Source organism: Cynocephalus volans, chromosome 12, assembly GCF_027409185.1.
Source record: "Cynocephalus volans isolate mCynVol1 chromosome 12, mCynVol1.pri, whole genome shotgun sequence".
Taxonomy (NCBI): domain Eukaryota; kingdom Metazoa; phylum Chordata; class Mammalia; order Dermoptera; family Cynocephalidae; genus Cynocephalus; species Cynocephalus volans.
The window spans coordinates 99,360,189-99,377,672 of record NC_084471.1 but is presented as its reverse complement, the minus strand read 5'-3'; the positions used below and the strand labels follow the sequence as shown (position 1 = coordinate 99,377,672).

At 38.2% G+C, this 17,484-nt stretch overlaps 1 protein-coding gene across 3 annotated transcripts; it reads left to right on the top strand.

Moving 5' to 3' along the window:
* Window positions 1–280: 280 nt before the first annotated feature.
* Window positions 281–14,384, top strand: DDX47 (DEAD-box helicase 47). 3 transcript variants are annotated; one of them, XM_063075417.1, is made up of 12 exons: window positions 281–376; window positions 1,020–1,113; window positions 6,608–6,796; window positions 7,057–7,128; window positions 7,765–7,883; window positions 8,597–8,668; window positions 8,807–8,923; window positions 9,480–9,626; window positions 10,173–10,310; window positions 11,491–11,561; window positions 12,121–12,250; window positions 13,810–14,384. In XM_063075417.1, the coding sequence occupies exons 1-12, from the start codon at window positions 290–292 to the stop codon at window positions 13,939–13,941; spliced, it is 1,368 nt and encodes a 455-aa protein (XP_062931487.1). In that variant the 5' UTR covers window positions 281–289; the 3' UTR covers window positions 13,942–14,384. The 3 variants fall into 3 exon arrangements, with proteins under 3 accessions (XP_062931487.1, XP_062931489.1, XP_062931488.1); XM_063075419.1 differs by lacking the exon at window positions 6,608–6,796; XM_063075418.1 differs by lacking the exon at window positions 8,807–8,923.
* The last annotated feature ends 3,100 nt before the right edge of the window (window positions 14,385–17,484 follow it).

Genomic DNA, 17,484 nt, shown 5'->3' with positions numbered 1-17,484 from the left:
ACGTTAAGGGGCGAGACAGGTAGGGAAGGCTCTTTAAAAGGGACCTAAAGGGCAGCTGGAGGTCCTGGTCATCAGCGCCTCTGCACTAGGCTCAGTTCCACAAGTCCACACGCTTACATCCATCCCTAACTTTTCATAACATTCCCACACGGCCCTACCCGCCTGTCCTACTGGTGCAATCCCCGGCAAGCCCGCAGGGGGCGCCCAGAACCCGCCCTCTAGGGAGAACTAAAACTACATTTCCCAGCATTCCGCGCGTGGTCACCCACTTCCGGAGCCTGCGAGCAAGATGGCGGCTTCCGAGGAACACGATTCTCCGACCGAAGCGCCCCAGCCGGCGGTGGAGGAGGAAGAAACCAAAACATTTAAAGACCTGGTGAGAATGGGTGACGCTGGCTTCTTTTGTACTGGTGGCGCTAGGCCCTAGGCGGGCTCGGTTACCTTAGATCGCAGTCGGTAGAGTACACAAGCGTCTCGGGGCCTGGCGTAGCTTTCCCCCCAAATTTCAGAAGCTTGGGTTCTGGACGCTCTCCCTCGGCTCTGAGTTTGGGTGTTGGGAGGACAGTCGTGCCCTGAGAGTCCCCATTTGCCCTTTTCTCCACTTTAGTGTGGCGACGTTTGTTATCCAGGAGGTTGTACATGAATCGGTCTTTTTATAGCTGGACCTTTGAGTGAAAACAGCCAACCCGGTTTGAATTTTGACCCAGTTACTTCCTAGAGTTCAGTTGTTACCTCTCTGCTTCACTTTCCACATTTGCACATTGGGGATAATAGTAAATACTTACTTCGCAGAATTGTTGTGACGATTAAATGTTGTAATACGTGTAAAGCCCGTGGGTAGAAAGTGTTGTCTTCAGTTACTGTCTCATGGTACTGAGATGCACAATAAATACCTTTAAATCAAGTGTAAAGGCTGTCCTTGTCACCAGCAGAATGGCTCTGACAAAATCATTTAAGTAGGAGGGAGGTGGGGATGGTGGTGCTGTTCTTTGCTAAGGTGTTTATTTCTGTACTCTAAGGGTGTGACAGATGTACTGTGTGAAGCTTGTGACCAGTTGGGATGGGCAAAGCCCACCAAGATCCAGATTGAAGCTATTCCGTTGGCATTACAAGGTAGGTAATTAAATATGTGACCCAGTACAGATTCAATGTGAAGTTATACTCAAATCCTTACCACTTTTGAGAGCTATTGCTTGCATACTTCCAATGAAATAAATATATGGTCACTACAGATACAAAGCTTGGTCTTACTGGCTTTTGAAAATGTCAGTCATTTTCCAGTTTTACTGAGCTTACTTTCTGTTTTAATAACTGAAGGGGTTTATTCTCTGCCACAGATGCTGACTTTAAGGAAGCACTGGATTAAAGTGTACTGACAAGAAACTTGTTAGAAATTATGAATTGGTAGGTGTACACTTACACGTAAGGATGCCTGGAACATATATTCTTGTCTAGGGGAGTTGAGAGCTCTTACTGTGAGACATGTTTGTCGGATTTTCAGAAGGGTCAAAGTGACAACTGATGACTAGTGAGACTGAAACTAACAGATTGTACTTTAATGGAGTTGAAATAAAATCCTGGTTTTAGATTCCTAAAATGCTAACTTTATGGGATTAGGGTAGGTGGTAAAAGAGACTCAGAGGTGTTAGGTAACTGAAATTCGTTAATATCCTCAGAGAAAGTGAATGTAATCTAAGCTACATTACTATAAGAGAAGGGTTATATTTTTGGGTTCCTTATCCCTTTGAGAATCAAATAAAAATATAAGATTTCTTCTTTATAAAAATGCATATATGTTTACACACATGCAATTTTGCATATAATTTCAGAGAGTTTAAGACTTTCCTTTCCCCTCACCCTGAACTCCTCTCTTATGAGTCCCGGATTAAGAATTCCTGGACTAGCTCTAGAGATAGAACAGTGCATCGCAGTGGTTAGAACACACTTAGAATACTATATTGCTTAGTTCTGGGGACCACAATTTTCAGGGACCAACTGAGGGGCAATGATTGTGGTATACTATCAAGAATAATCGCTACTAGTTTAAGGAACTGAATGCATTTGATCGGGGAGAGTGAGAGGGTAAGATGTTGTAATTATTGGCTTTAAGGATTTGAAAAGCTGCCATGTGGAAAAGGGATTAGGTTTATTCTCCTTAATTCCATTTGCTTCTTCTGTAAGTAGTTACAGAGTATTTGATGTACCTGTAAGGGGTTAAGAGTGTCCTCTCCAAGAATTCAGTCTAATAAGGAGATAATTATAAATTTATTACAAGGTGAACAGGAACATAAAGTTACATTAAGTGTTCACAGATGGAGTAGAAGAGATTATTTCTGACTGGAATGGATTAGAGAAGATTTATTTCATTTTATTTTTTGGCTGGGGACGTTGGGAAGACATTTGAGCTGAACCTTAAAGACTGAAGTTAGAGAGATTTAGACATTCAGATATGTTGGGAGGGAAGTACTTTCTAGGCATTGGGAACTACAAGGAAAAAAGCCAAGGAGGCTGGAAAACATGGGCATGTATGGAAATTGGCAAGTACCTAACACAGAGTGGTGAAAAAGTCTAGTAAGGTAATTAGGACCAGATTATAAAGGAGTTGAATGCTGAATAAAGGAATTTGGTCTTTGTTCCATAGGCCTTGGAGCACCTTTGGAGATTGTTTTTTAGCAGCAGAATGAAATCCTTAGAGTTGTTCTCTTGGAAGATTAATCTCAGCTGTGTAAGATTGTTTAGCAATCTGGAAGCTGGGAAACCAATTAGGAGATCATTGTAATAATTTTGGCCATAAATAATAGGTAGAGTATTGGTAGTGAGAATGAAAAGAGAAAATGACAGAAAAAGAACATGATTTTACAACCAGTTAGGCAAGTGGAAGGCAAGGGATAGAAGAATCTAAGATTATTGCAGTTTCTCGGCTATGTGTTTAGGATGTATTATTGGTGTACCAGTGATATAAAAAGGGAACACAGGAGGAAAAATAATTTCAGGAAAGATAAGTTCAGCTGGAAATAATCCATTTCAGATATCAGTGATACAGAATTGGAGGAGGGGGAAATGAGGAGATGTTGGTCAAAAGGTATAAAGTTTCACTTAGGATGAATAAGTTATGAAGATCTACTGTCCAGCTTGGTTTCTACAGTTAATAATGATATTTTGTATATTTGAAAACTTCTAAGAGAGTAGATCTTAAATGTTCTCACCACAAAAAATGATTAGTATGCGAGGTGATAGATATGTTAATTAGCTTTATTTAATCATTTTAAAATAATTAATTAAATTATACATATATGAAAACATCGCATTGTATACTGTAAATATATACAATTTTCATTTGTCAATTATGCCTTAATAAAGCTGGGGAAAAAATAAAATAGAAAAAAAGTACACTGTTGGAGTTTAAGGATTAGAACTTGATTGAGAGGCCAGAACTGGATTTAGACACCATATCCAAAGGGAGGTTATAGGTGAGACTGCATACAGGCTATGGGTGAGGTTGCCAAATGAGGCTGAGAGATGATAGAGAGAATTGGAAGGTTCGCTGGAGGGCTGAAAATCATGAGAGTGTAGTTTCAAACAAATTAGGTATCGGAGAGCGTTTCAGGGGAAGAGAGTAAACACTTCAACTTGGGTAGGAAAGTTAGGAGGATAAGGTCTGAATAAAGGCCACTGGTGGGAAAGAATTTATCAGCAGTCAGCAGTTCCAGAGTTGCTTTCAAATAGCAAGAAGGACAGTTGGTGCCTTTTGATTTTTGCCAGCATAGGTGGGAAGAAGGAATCCAATTTAAGTGGTGTTAATAATTCTAAAGTTATTCTAATGTTTTCAGTCAAAAATTTGAATTTGATGCAGAGAAGAATAGGGCTGCTTAATGGAGGATCCCTGGGAACTGAGAAAAATGATTGAAATGATCACCATGGAAAAGGTCTTCATCCTTCTTGGGTCTGTCTCATTCTGCTGAGCAGTTTATAAATCCTTCATTTGAATCTATAGATTCTGGCCCTAAGCAAATGATTCTGATAATTTAAGTTTTTTTTTTTTGTTGTTGTTCTATTAAACTAACTTTTAAATTTTCATTTGAGACTAATAATGGCCTCAGTTTCTGCAAAGTTACTAAGTCCTGGGTCATCCATTGCTCTTAAACCTGATAACAATCCTGAAAGATAGGAATGCTTATTTTATTGGTGAGGAAATTGAGGCTCAGAGGGGTAAGTTTCTTGGCAGTCACATAACTAATTATTGCTACAGCTGGAATTTGAACATAGAATCTTGTTGCTCAAAACCTGTGTTCGTGCACCTGTATCACAAAATGTTACTGTGGAGAGATCAAAATCTTTTGATGGCTTTTGAGGATAATTTCCTTCCCATGTTTTATGTATTAGGTTTATTTCCATTTCAGAGATCACTTAGAGTCATCCTTTAGGAATTTCAGACAGTTTGTTAATGGCTGCCATATAGCAAAGCACTTAGGTTTAGTGCGAGCAATGTGGTTTTGGTGAATATGACAAAAATTTATTTTGCTCTTATGGAGTTTATGCATTCCTAGTGTATTCTACACAGATATCAGCATTGAAAAGACCTAGAGGTTTTGAGAGGAACGAAGGAGATGGTATAGAAAAAATTATTCGTTTCACAAACTGAGGGTTGCTGGAGAGAATCATAAAAAAACCTGAAAGTAGCATAGAGCACTGTGGGCAGTGGGCGTTGCTCATTGTCTCATGGATTGAGTGACATAAGCTCCTTTACTTCCCTAAATTTTTCATATGTATTCCTTTCTTCTGAAGTTTTAAGATTTCCCTTGACAAGAAAAGGAGAACTAATCCTAGCTCCCTTTCCCCCTCCTGAAGGCACATGTCACGTGTGGTACACAGGCTGGGAAGGCAGAATCCTTCCAGAATGGGGAATAAGATGGCTTGGAAATCATTAGCTTACATTGGTCTTTATTTCTTAAATTGCTATTGGAATTTATTACACCTACCCTGCAACCAAGGAGAACATTAAAATAAGTAGAGGAATGAGAAATTTTATCCCTGGATTGTCATTTGTTTCTATAATCTTTACAAAATTAGTCCATTGTTTCGTCTTACATGTATTTCACATCTGTGCATATACTTTTGAATGGAAAACACTTAATTTCAAGATAATATTTTCCTCTCCTGTCTTCCTAGCTGTTCTTTTCTCAGTTTCTTCTCCTGATTCCTTTACCTTTGCCTTACAGTATTGACTCTGTGTTCATCCTTTTTTCTTACTCTAAAACACTAGACGTTTCTGGGCTCCAACCTAGACCTACAGAATTAGCATTTCCAGGTAGGGATCTAGGCATGTGTATAGCTGTAAAGACCTCATAGGTTATTCTGATGTGTTTGTCCCAGGGGAGCACCACTGGCAGGATGCTCATGGCTCCCACATCTGTGTTTCTAGCCCACACTTTTCTTCTTTTTTTTCTTTTAATTTATTTTATTTATTGAATCAAAATCAATTATGCATATTTTGGGGGTTGAACATTGAGATATGTTGATTAAATCAGTATTACTAGTATGTATATTGTTACAAATCGTAATTATTCTTTATGCCCCCTGTCCAACCTCTCCCCTCCCCCCTCTAATTGCCCTAGATTTCTTCTCTCCTTCTGAAAGAATAATGGTTACTCTGTTAACTTGTTGCCTAGATGATCTGTCCAATCTAGCCCACACTTTTCTTCTGAGCTCCAGACAACTATGTCCAACTGATTTTTAGATAATTCTCCCTGAACTTACTGCAGGAACCTTAAGTTCCTTGTGTCTGAACCAGACATTATTTTCTTCACCAGAATGGATTTTTCTATGGCTCCTGTTTCAGTTTTTTGCTTTTGAGTTTCCCATACTGAAAACTGTGTGCCACCCACATTTCCTTTTGTTGCTTTCTGAGTCTCACTTGTTCCTGTCCTCACTGCCTTGCCTCAGTTCAGGCTTCCGTCATAACTCCTCTGAATCACATCCAGTATTTTAGCTGAAATCTTGTTTTCCCTGTTCTGGTCATTTAAGTCATTTTAGGTTGTAAGGAACAGAGTCATGTTTAGGTTGCCCCTGAGAAAAGGGGTTTATTGTAGGAGTATCTTCTAGATAACTGCCTTCTCAGCAGTCACACAGTTATAGAACAGCGCGAGCAGCAACTGTGGGGGGCATTACTTCATTCCCACTGGGCATTGTTTTAGTGCACAGCCACCTCATAGGCTGTAGCCCACCTAGAGATGGTAGTCGTGGCTTGGTATGGCTTAACTGCAGATAACAAACCATGGTGACCTATTCTTCAGGAATTTCTTATGATATTCTCTCAGCAGGAGCAGTGTAAATGGCACATACTTTTAAGGTCCTTGGCTCCTCCTTATGCCACAAGGTGTAGAATTCGTAAAGATAACATGGATCATGAAATTCCCTGTGAGTTTCCTTTCTAGCCTTCTGTGTTCCAGCACATTGTCCTTCTCACTCTTCCCATGCACACTGTGTTCTTTAAAGCCTCCATCCTGTTTTCTCATATAGAAATATCCTTCCTTTCTCCTTCTTGGCTTACTCCACATTTAACTCACTCATCACCTCTTTGGCAATAGGTGTTTTCTTTTTCTTCTAGGGCGTGACATCATTGGGCTGGCAGAAACTGGCTCTGGAAAAACAGGGGCCTTTGCTTTGCCCATTCTGAATGCTCTGCTGGAGACGCCCCAGCGTTTGTTTGCCCTGGTTCTCACCCCCACTCGGGAGCTGGCTTTTCAGATCTCAGAGCAGTTTGAAGCCCTGGGGTCCTCTATTGGAGTGCAGAGTGGTAAGTGTCTAAGAGGAAAGGAATCCTAGAGTGTCATCACAAGTGCAGAATGACTGTGAAGGGAGAATCGGGAAAGTATTATTAGCATAAGTTATTAACCTAAAGAGCTGATGATGTATTTTAGCTTTGGGAAAAGTATTAATTGTAAGGGAAGAATAAATTTAGGTAGAAATATAGCGTTGGCTTTAAAACATGTTCAGTGGGCTATGGAAAAAATTATAGATCTTTTTTCTTTCTCTGTGTTCTTTTTATTTCTGTAGCTGTGATTGTAGGTGGAATTGATTCAATGTCCCAATCTCTGGCCCTGGCCAAAAAACCACATATAGTAATAGGTGAGTAATTGACAAAGGTAAAAGATACTGACAATGATGAATTGGTGAAAAGCTACCAATGTTTAATGGAAAGACTTTAAGAAACATTTTTATACCCTGTTTAATTTTTTAATTTCTTAAATTAAGAAATGGTGTGGAGTAGATAACTTACTTTCTTTTTGTTCATGTCCTAAAATATTGCCCTGTTGATCTTTTGAAAGAATCAACTTTCGGTTTTGTTGATTTTTCTCTATTGTTTTTTAATTCTCTATTTCATGTATTTCTGTTGTAATCTTTGTTATTTCCTACTCGTATTTGCATTTGGTTTAGTTTGCTCTTCTTTTTCTATTTTCTTAAGGTAGAAGTGTACATTACTGATTCGAGATTTTTCTTATTTCTAATATAGGTGTTTACAAGTATAAATTTTCCTGTAAGCTCTGCATGACCCCTGCATCCTATAAATTTTGATATGTTGTGCTTTGATTTTTATCTCAAAGTATTCTCTATTTTCCCTTTGATTTTTCTTTTTACACATTGTTTATTTAGCAGAGTGTTGTTTAATTTCCACACATTTATGAATTTTCTTAATTTCTTTCTGTTATTGTAAAAAAAAAAATGAGTAAAACATTGCCCTTTCTCCTCGACCTTTCTTGATAGCAACTCCTGGTCGATTGATTGACCACTTGGAAAATACGAAAGGTTTCAACTTAAGAGCTCTCAAATACTTGGTCATGGACGAAGCAGATCGAATACTGAATATGGATTTCGAGACAGAGGTGAGTTCTTGATTTCTTTCTTTCTCTTGAACATTTCAATTTCCTGTTTCCAACTTTGGTTCTTTGACCACCTGTTTTAGGGAGGGCACTGCATCGGTATTGGTTAAATTTCAGTTTCTCTGCTTTTTTCATTCTTGATGCTTTTTACATTGTCATTGCCTCAGCACCCTCTTGTCTTTAGAGTATAGTCTGACTCTGACTTCAGAGATGAGAAATGTCAAAACCAGATTTTCTTTTCCATTTTGTTTGATTTAAATCTCTTCTATATACCTTGAAATATCTTTATTTATTATTTTTTTTGATGACCCACTCATTATAGCTTATTTAGTTGATTAATGCCTATTCTTGGCTTTTCTCTTAATCTACTAATTGAAACTGTTCCTTTATCTGAATGGTATTATTTTTTTGATGGCATCTGATATGGTAACAAATAGTAAATATTCGGTAAATTTTAGCTGAATTGAATTGAATTTTTGAGTCTCAGATTCCACAGTGGTATATTTAGTTTGTTAGTCTCTACCTCCTTCACTGTCTAGAGGATTGTAGGTGTCCGGTCTAAATGTCATTTTGGGGGCTGGCCTGTGGCTCACTTGGGAGAGCGTGGTGCTGACAACTCCAAGTCAAGGCTTAAGATCCCCTTACCCGTCATCTTTTAAAAAAAATAAAAATAAAAATAAATGTTATATTGGTCTTCTTTCCTCTTTGTGCCTTAGGTTGACAAGATCCTCAAAGTGATTCCCCGAGACCGGAAAACGTTTCTCTTCTCTGCTACCATGACCAAGAAGGTGAAATTTCCTTGGACTTCTATTTTCTTCTTTATAAGAGTTGATACATAAAAACAATAGCAACAATAATAACAATAAGTAAAAATAAAAATAGAGCATTTAGGAATTAGTGTACTATTCTAAGTTTTCTTTTGTCAGGTGCAAAAACTTCAGCGAGCAGCTCTGAAGAATCCTGTAAAATGTGCTGTTTCTTCTAAATACCAGACAGTTGAGAAATTACAGCAGTATTATCTTTTTATTCCCTCTAAATTCAAGGTAGTGTTTACTTTGATCATTCCTGCCTCTCCCTCTCCTCATGAGAGCATCTAAGAATGTGTCAACTCTTGATTAGTTGAGAGCTTTGATAGAGATCTCAGTCCCTTCTGTTTGCTTTTAGAGCTCATGTTGTACTTATATTTATCACTGATAAGTCAGACATTCCAGGAATTCACAACATATTAAGCCACAATAATGAAGTCATGATGTAATGATAGAATTTCTTTCCAACCCCATCCTTGAGATAGTTTTTCCTCTGTCTGCTTATTATGTGGCTTTTTTGTAGGAAGGAGACTCTAGTTTTGTGCTTTGATATAAGGACTTTTAATGGTTGCTGAGTACAGATCTCCTTGTGCTTGCCTTCAGGCTATATGGGGGATGCATGGTCCACAGAGATGATAATGCTAGTTAAGGAGTGCATTAAAAAAGTTGACAGCTGGTGGTCTGGATAATTGAGAAGCAACTATAGGCTTAGTCTTTGCTTACTGTATATGCCAGGTTTCCATTCCTTCCTTCTAGGTTCAATTACTTATATTGTTTTGGGTTTGTCACTCAGGATACCTACCTGGTTTATATTCTAAATGAATTGGCTGGAAACTCCTTTATGATATTCTGCAGCACCTGTAACAATACTCAGAGAACAGCTTTGCTACTCCGAAATCTCGGATTCACTGCTATCCCCCTTCATGGACAGATGAGTCAGGTAAGGATTCTTTGGCCTAATTAGCCGCGAACTGGTGTCATGAGAAAGATAAACCCTATAACCGTAGATTTGTACAATAAGGACGTACAGCATTAATACCTATTTCCGTAATTGTTCTAATTTTCTGTGCTTCAAAGTGTTGCTGTGGATTACTTTCTCTTTCAGGATAGCTAGGGACTCATATTCAAATATTTTATAGGTGGTTATCTAGTTTGCAAGCTGTTGAGTTGATTTATTCAGCTCTACTGGTAGTAGTGATTCTCCAGTTTCTAAAGACATTTAATAAATTATTTCCCAATTATCTTTCTATCATGTTAAACAATCCCTATTTTGTGGTACTATTTTCTATAATCTTAAATATTTTTTGTTGCTTCCATATTTCTATTTTGATTTGTGAAGCCTTATTCTGGACAAAGGGAAAAAACTTTAAAAAATTTGTGTCTCTTGGTTCTTGTGTTTAGTGTGTCTGTTTTGTGTGTCTTATATTCCAAGATTCCTTAATTTTCCAAGATTAAAATTCTTCTCATTTCCTTTTTGTTATCTCAGAGCAAGCGCCTAGGATCCCTTAATAAGTTTAAGGCAAAGGCTCGTTCCATTCTTTTAGCAACTGATGTTGCAAGCCGAGGTTTGGACATACCTCATGTAGATGTAGTTGTCAACTTTGACATTCCTACCCATTCCAAGGTGAGTCCTATTGCAAACTTGGCTTTTTCGTCCCGAATTGTATTCCTTAATAGAATGTTTCTGTCTTTCCTTAGGTACAACAGAGTTTTTTGTCCTTGATTAGTTAATGATCAAAAACTGAGAAAGCTCTTGATTTCTTCATTTTTATTTATTGTTTTGCACATGACCATGTATGTGACGTTAATAAATGTGAATGAAGGTAGCCAAAGAGAATTATTAGATGCTTACATTCAGAAGGGGCATGTGCAGCATATGCTGATCTAAGTCAGTCTCATTTCTTTTTTTCTTTTTTTTAAAGGTGACCAGTAAGGGATCTTAACCCTTGGTTGAGTGTTGTCAGCACCACGCTCTCCCAAGTGAGCTCACCGGCCATCGCTATATAGGGATCAGAACCCACGGTCTTAGTGTTATCAGCACTGCACTCTCCCAAGTGAGCCATGGGCCGGCCCCTTAAATCAGTCTCATTTCTTTAGAAATGACAGTTTGTAGTTCTTAGGGTATCTCAGGGTTTTTCAGTCTTGGCATTATTAACATTTTGGGCCAACAAATTATTTGTTGTGGATGTTGTTCTCTGCGTATTAGGATGATAGCAGCATTCCTGGCCTCTACTCACTAGATGACAGCTCACACATCCTTCTGGTTGTGACAACCAGAAATATTTCCAGACATTACCATATGTCCCCTGGGGATATCAGAATCAGCCCTGGTTGACAACTGGTGTGTTTCTTGGCTTTGTATTTGACTGCTGTAGACAAGGTGCTGTCTCATTTGATTTTCACAATAACTCTGTAAGTTTGGGCATGTATTTCTATCCCTGTTTGATAGATAGAAACCAGGGTTCAGACAGGTTATGTAATTTACAGATAATTGTGTAGCTGGCAGGTGGTAAAACCTCTAGATCCAGTGCTGTTTTTCTTTATACCATGTTGCCTGTAACCATTGTAGATATGTTGTGTAGGTATGTCTTCCTATAAAAGAAGGGAAAGCATTGGATCAATTTTGTGCTGCAAAGAAAATAAAAAAGTTAAAGTAGATTTGTCTCAACAGATTACCCAGGCTTTTTTTGTCCATGTTTCAACAGGAATCTCTTTTCTTTCAAAGGTTTGCAGCTAGACTTTGCATACATAGTTTTTTACTTATAATTTGGATAAACTGAATTTATTTACTCTTTTTGTTTCAGGATTATATCCATCGAGTAGGTCGAACAGCTCGAGCTGGGCGCTCTGGAAAGGCTATTACTTTTGTCACACAGTAAGTAAATCAGCTTTAGGGGCTAGCAATGTAGAGAAAAGAGCAGAACTTTGGAGCCGGACTGACTTGGAACCTGGCTCTACAATTACTTAACTAATCACCTAAACTCCCTCATCCTGGTTTTCATATTTGTAAAATGGAAATGATAATACCTTCTCAGCAGGGTTTTGATGAAAATTGGAGACAATATATGTAAAAGAACTAGTGTAATATTTGGCTCATAGAAACATGGCAAATGGTGCCTGTTATTTCTTTCAACTGCTACAGCCAGAAAGCAGTGACCTTTCCCTTTCAGAAAGTATTAGAATAAGTTTCTGATTTTTTTTTAAGGGACAGATTTTTATGTATCCAAGGCTTTTCTGTGAGTAAAGAATATAGTGGGCGATTTTCTGGTCTGTGCACAAAAATTGCACTTAATCAGTTTTTATAAAAGGAATATTACAAGTATATTCAATATTATTTAAATCTGCGGCTCAAATTGTATCATATCATATAATATATAGTTTAGGAGTGGACAGGCACCTGCATTATCAGACAACCAAATGCTGCTTTTCCTTAGGTATGATGTGGAACTCTTCCAGCGCATAGAACACTTAATTGGGAAGAAACTCCCTGTTTTTCCAACACACGATGATGAGGTTATGATGCTGACAGAACGTGTGACAGAAGCCCAAAGATTTGCTCGGATGGTATGCCACTCGCTTTCTTTCTCACCAGCTTCTATGCAGATGATGTTAATCATGTGCTAGACATTTTATTATATTAATCCTTGTAATAAACTGCAGGAGCTGGGTATTATTTATTCCAAGTTTAAGATGAGCAAACTAAGTGACAGAGTGGAAGGTAATTTGCTTTAGACCACACTGCTAAATGGTTGAATCTGGGTTTGGACTGAGACAGTCTGACCATAGTGATCACATTCTCAGCTGCTGTTCATGTATCACATGTGGCAAGACAGCCATCGGACTTGAGGTCAGAAGACGCAGCTGTAAACTGTGAACCTGGGCATTTTGCCTCATCTCTCAGAATCAGTTCCTAACCTGTAAATAGGGAATAATACTTGTCTTAAGTACCTTACATGGTTTTAGGAGCATCAGATAAGCCAGTATAAACTACATAGTTACTAGTAGTAGCAGTGGTATTAGTGTTGATGAGAAGAGTCTAGAGGAAAACCCTTGGAAGTGCTGTCTGCTTCCTGGTGTCCTTTTTTATTTAAAAAAGCTGACTGGTAAGGGGATCTTAACCCTTGACTTGGTGTTGTCAGCACCACGCTCTCCCAAGTGAGCCAACCGGCCATCCCTATATAGGGATCTGAATCCGTGGCCTTGGTGTTATCAGCAGCACACTCTCCCAGGTGAGCCACGGGCCAGCCCTAGCTTCCTGGTGTTCTACCTGAGGGATGGAGAAACTTTGCTCGTGGGTTCCTTTCTGAGTAGCTTGTTTTTGTTTTTCTGCCCATATTGAATTTTTTGTTTGGTATTTTTGTATATAAAAGAGTGTTGTTACATGTGCGTTGGGGAAAAAATTCGGAAAATTCAGAAAGGATTAAAGTAGTAAATGAAAAGGTAAACCATCCCTCACAGAGAACCATCAATAACATTTGGCTATTTTTCTTTCATTAGCCATAATTAGACTTTATCTAATTGTATATGATTTACACTTTTCTGTTTTAACAAATATAGATCCATTTGATCATTTCTTAATGGCTACAGAGAATTTCATCATGTATATGTGACATGGTCTACGTTGATGGGTGTTTATGCTTTTTTGCAATTTTTTTCTATTTTAACTAGTACTGTGTTGAACATCCTAGTGTGTACAGCTTTGCATACTTGTCTTGTTTTCTAAGAATAAAACTTAGAAATAGAACTTTTGGCTTAAGGAATATACATGGTTAAATTTTGAATTCACGGAATGCCAAATTTCCCCCCTAGAAAAACTATAGCAGTTTGCACTGTTAGTGGCAGTATATGTAAATTTCCCCACACTTTGGCCAGTACTGAGTATTACCATTCTCTTAAATCTTTGCCTATCTGCCATGTAAAAGTACTAGGTTATTATTTTAATTTAATGCTTTGATAACTAGTAAGGTTAACCTTTTGTGTATTTGGAGTTGGGTCTTATTCCTTTGCTAATGTCAGGTATTGGGGAGTTACTACCTGTTTGATCCTAAGGAAGAAGGACTAGAATGTGTTGCCCTCAGTGACAGTAATTCACTTTCAGTCTCATTCTTTCTGTTTTCTTGCAGGAGTTAAGGGAGCATGGAGAAAAGAAGAAGCGCACGCGTGAGGATGTTGGGGACAATGATGACACAGAGGGAGCTATTGGTGTCAGGAACAAGGTGGCTGGAGGGAAAATGAGGAAACGGAGAGGCCGTTAATCACTTTTATAAAGACTTGAGTTCTGCTTTGCGTTCTCTAAAAGGGGATTGAAGAAGAAAATGAAACCTCCTCCAAAAGAGTTCCTCAGACTGAAATTTGTCAGAATTATGTCCAGAATCTGCTCCCCTGATTCAGGAGTCATTCCCCTTTCAGTGGGTTCGAGTATATTACTGCAGAGTAATTTTTACAGTGCTGGTGTTGGGACTGTGCCTGTTCTTCAGCTCTAGTTCCTTGCTCGTGGCGTGAGTAGGCTGTGCTCTTCTGTGACTGCACACAGACCTTTGCCTTCTTCAGCTGCAAGTCAAGAACCAGGTTGATGAAGCGCATCATCTGCAGTTGTAGAGGAAAGAGGCTCCTGTGGCTGTGTGTGATACTTAAGCCATCTTAGCTTGTGCCTCATTACATGTAATGTGAAACAATAAATTTAAGTGTTTTTCAAAGATTCAAATTCCTCGAAGACCTTGGTGTTAAATGGCTTTATAAATTTATTTATTTATTTTTTTTTTTAAAAATTTTATTTTGTCGATATACATTGTAGCTGATTAATGCTCCCCATCACCAAAACCTCCCTCCCTTCTCCCTCCCCCCCTCCCCCCCAACCATGTCCTTTCTGTTTGTTTGTTGTATCAACTTCAAATAATTGTGGTTGTTATATCTTCTTACCCCCCCCCCGTTTGTGTGTGTATGTGTGTATGTGTGTGTGTGAATTTATATATTAATTTTTAGCTCCCACCAATAAGTGAGAACATGTGGTATTTCTCTTTCTGTGCCTGACTTGTTTCACTTAATATAATTCTCTCGAGGTCCATCCATGTTGTTGCAAATGGCAGTATTTCATTCGTTTTTATAGCTGAGTAGTATTCCATTGTGTAGATGTACCACATTTTCCGTATCCACTCATCTGATGATGGGCATTTGGGCTGGTTCCAACTCTTGGCTATTGTAAAGAGTGCTGCGATGAACATTGGGGAACAGGTATACCTTCGACTTGATGATTTCCATTCCTCTGGGTATATTCCCAACAGTGGGATGGCTGGGTCGTATGGTAGATCTATTTGCAATTGTTTAAGGAACCTCCATACCATTTTCCATAGAGGCTGCACCATTTTGCAGTCCCACCAACAATGTATGAGAGTTCCTTTTTCTCCGCAGCCTCGCCAGCATTTATCGTTCATAGTCTTTTGGATTTTAGCCATCCTAACTGGGGTTAGATGGTATCTCAATGTGGTTTTGATTTGCATTTCCCGGATGCTGAGTGATGTTGAGCATTTTTTCATATGTCTGTTGGCCATTTGGATATCTTCCTTAGAGAAATGCCTACTTAGCTCTCTTGCCCATTTTTTAATTGGGTTGCTTGTTTTCTTCTTGTAAAGTTGTTTGAGTTCCTTATATATTCTGGATATTAATCCTTTGTCAGATGTATATTTTGCAAATATTTTCTCCCACTCTGTTGGTTGTCTTTTAACTCTTTTAATTGTTTCTTTTGCTGTGCAGAAGCTTTTTAGTTTGATATAATCCCATTTGTTTATTTTTCCTTTGGTTGCCCGTGCTTTTGGGGTCGTATTCATGAAGTCTGTGCCCAGTCCTATTTCCTGAAGTGTTTCCCCTATGTTTTCTTTAAGAAGTTTTATTGTCTCAGGGTGTATATTTAAATCCTTAATCCATTTTGAGTTGATTTTAGTATATGGTGAGAGGTATGGATCTAGTTTCATTCTCCTGCATAACGATATCCAGTTATCCCAGCACCACTTGCTGAAGAGGCAGTCCCTTCCCCAGTGAATAGGCTTGGTGCCTTTGTCAAAGATCAGATGGCAGTAAGTGTGAGGGTTGATTTCTGGATTCTCTATTCTATTCCATTGGTCAGTGTGTCTGTTTTTATGCCAGTACCATACTGCTTTGGTTATTATAGCTTTGTAGTATAGCTTAAAGTCAGGTAGTGTTATGCCTCCAGCTTTATTTTTTTTGCTGAGCATTGCTTTGGCTATTCGTGGTCTTTTATTGTTCCATATAAATGTCTGAATAGTTTTTTCCATTTCTGAGAAAAATGTCTTTGGAATTTTGATGGGGATTGCATTGAATTTGTATATCACTTTGGGTAGTATGGACATTTTCACTATGTTGATTCTTCCAATCCAAGAGCATGGGATATCTTTCCATCTTCTTGTATCCTCTCTAATTTCTCTCAGCAGTGGTTTGTAGTTCTCATTATAGAGATTTTTCACCTCCTTGGTTAACTCAATTCCTAAGTATTTTATTTTTTTGGTGGCTATTGTAAATGGGCAGGCTTTCTTGATTTCTCCTTCTGCATGTTCACTATTGGAGAAAAGAAATGCTACTGATTTTTGTGTGTTGATTTTGTAACCTGCTACTGTGCTGAAATCATTTATCAATTCCAACAGTTTTTTTGTAGAGGTTTTAGGCTGTTCGATATATAGGATCATGTCATCTGCAAACAGGGACAGTTTGACTTCATCTTTTCCAATCTGGATGCCCTTTATTTCCTTCTCTTCTCTGATTGCTCTGGCTAGTACTTCCAACACTATGTTGAATAGGAGTGGTGAGAGTGGGCATCCTTGTCTAGTGCCTGTTCTTAAAGGAAAAGCTTTCAGCTTTTCCCCATTCAGGATGATATTGGCAGTGGGTTTGGCATATATGGCTTTAATTATGTTGAGATACTTTCCCTCTATACCTAACTTATAGAGGGTCTTTGTCATGAATGAGTGCTGAACTTTATCAAATGCTTTTTCAGCATCTATAGAGATGATCATATGGTCCTTCTGTTTGAGTTTATTAATATGGTGTATCACATTTATTGATTTGCGTATGTTGAACCAACCTTGCATCCCTGGGATGAATCCCACTTGATCGTGATGAATAATTTTTCGTATGTGTTGCTGTATTCTGTTTGCTAGTATTTTAGTGAGGATTTTTGCATCTATATTCATCAAGGATATCGGCCTGTAGTTTTCTTTTTTGGTTATATCTTTACCTGGTTTTGGTATCAGGATGATGTTTGCTTCATAGAATGAGTTTGGGAGATTTGCGTCCGTTTCAATCTTTTGGAATAGTTTGTAAAGAATCGGTGTCAATTCCTCTTTGAATGTTTGGTAAAATTCTGCTGTGAATCCATCTGGTCCTGGGCTTTTCTTTGTTGGGAGCCTTCTGATAACAGCTTCAATCTCCTTTATTGTTATTGGTCTGTTCAAATTTTCTACGTCTTCACGGTTCAGTTTTGGGAGCTTGTGTGTGTCCAGAAATTTATCCATTTCCTCCAGATTTTCAAATTTGTTGGCGTATAGTTGTTTATAGTAGTCTCGAATGATTCCTTGTATTTCAGATGAATCAGTTGTAATATCGCCTTTTTCATTTCTAATTTTTGTTATTTGAGTCTTCTCTCTTCTTTTTTTTGTTAGCCATGCTAATGGTTTGTCAATTTTATTTATCTTTTCAAAAAACCAACTTTTTGATTCGTTGATCTTTTGAATTGTTTTTTGGTTTTCAATTTCATTCAGTTCTGCTCTGATCTTAATGATTTCTTTCCG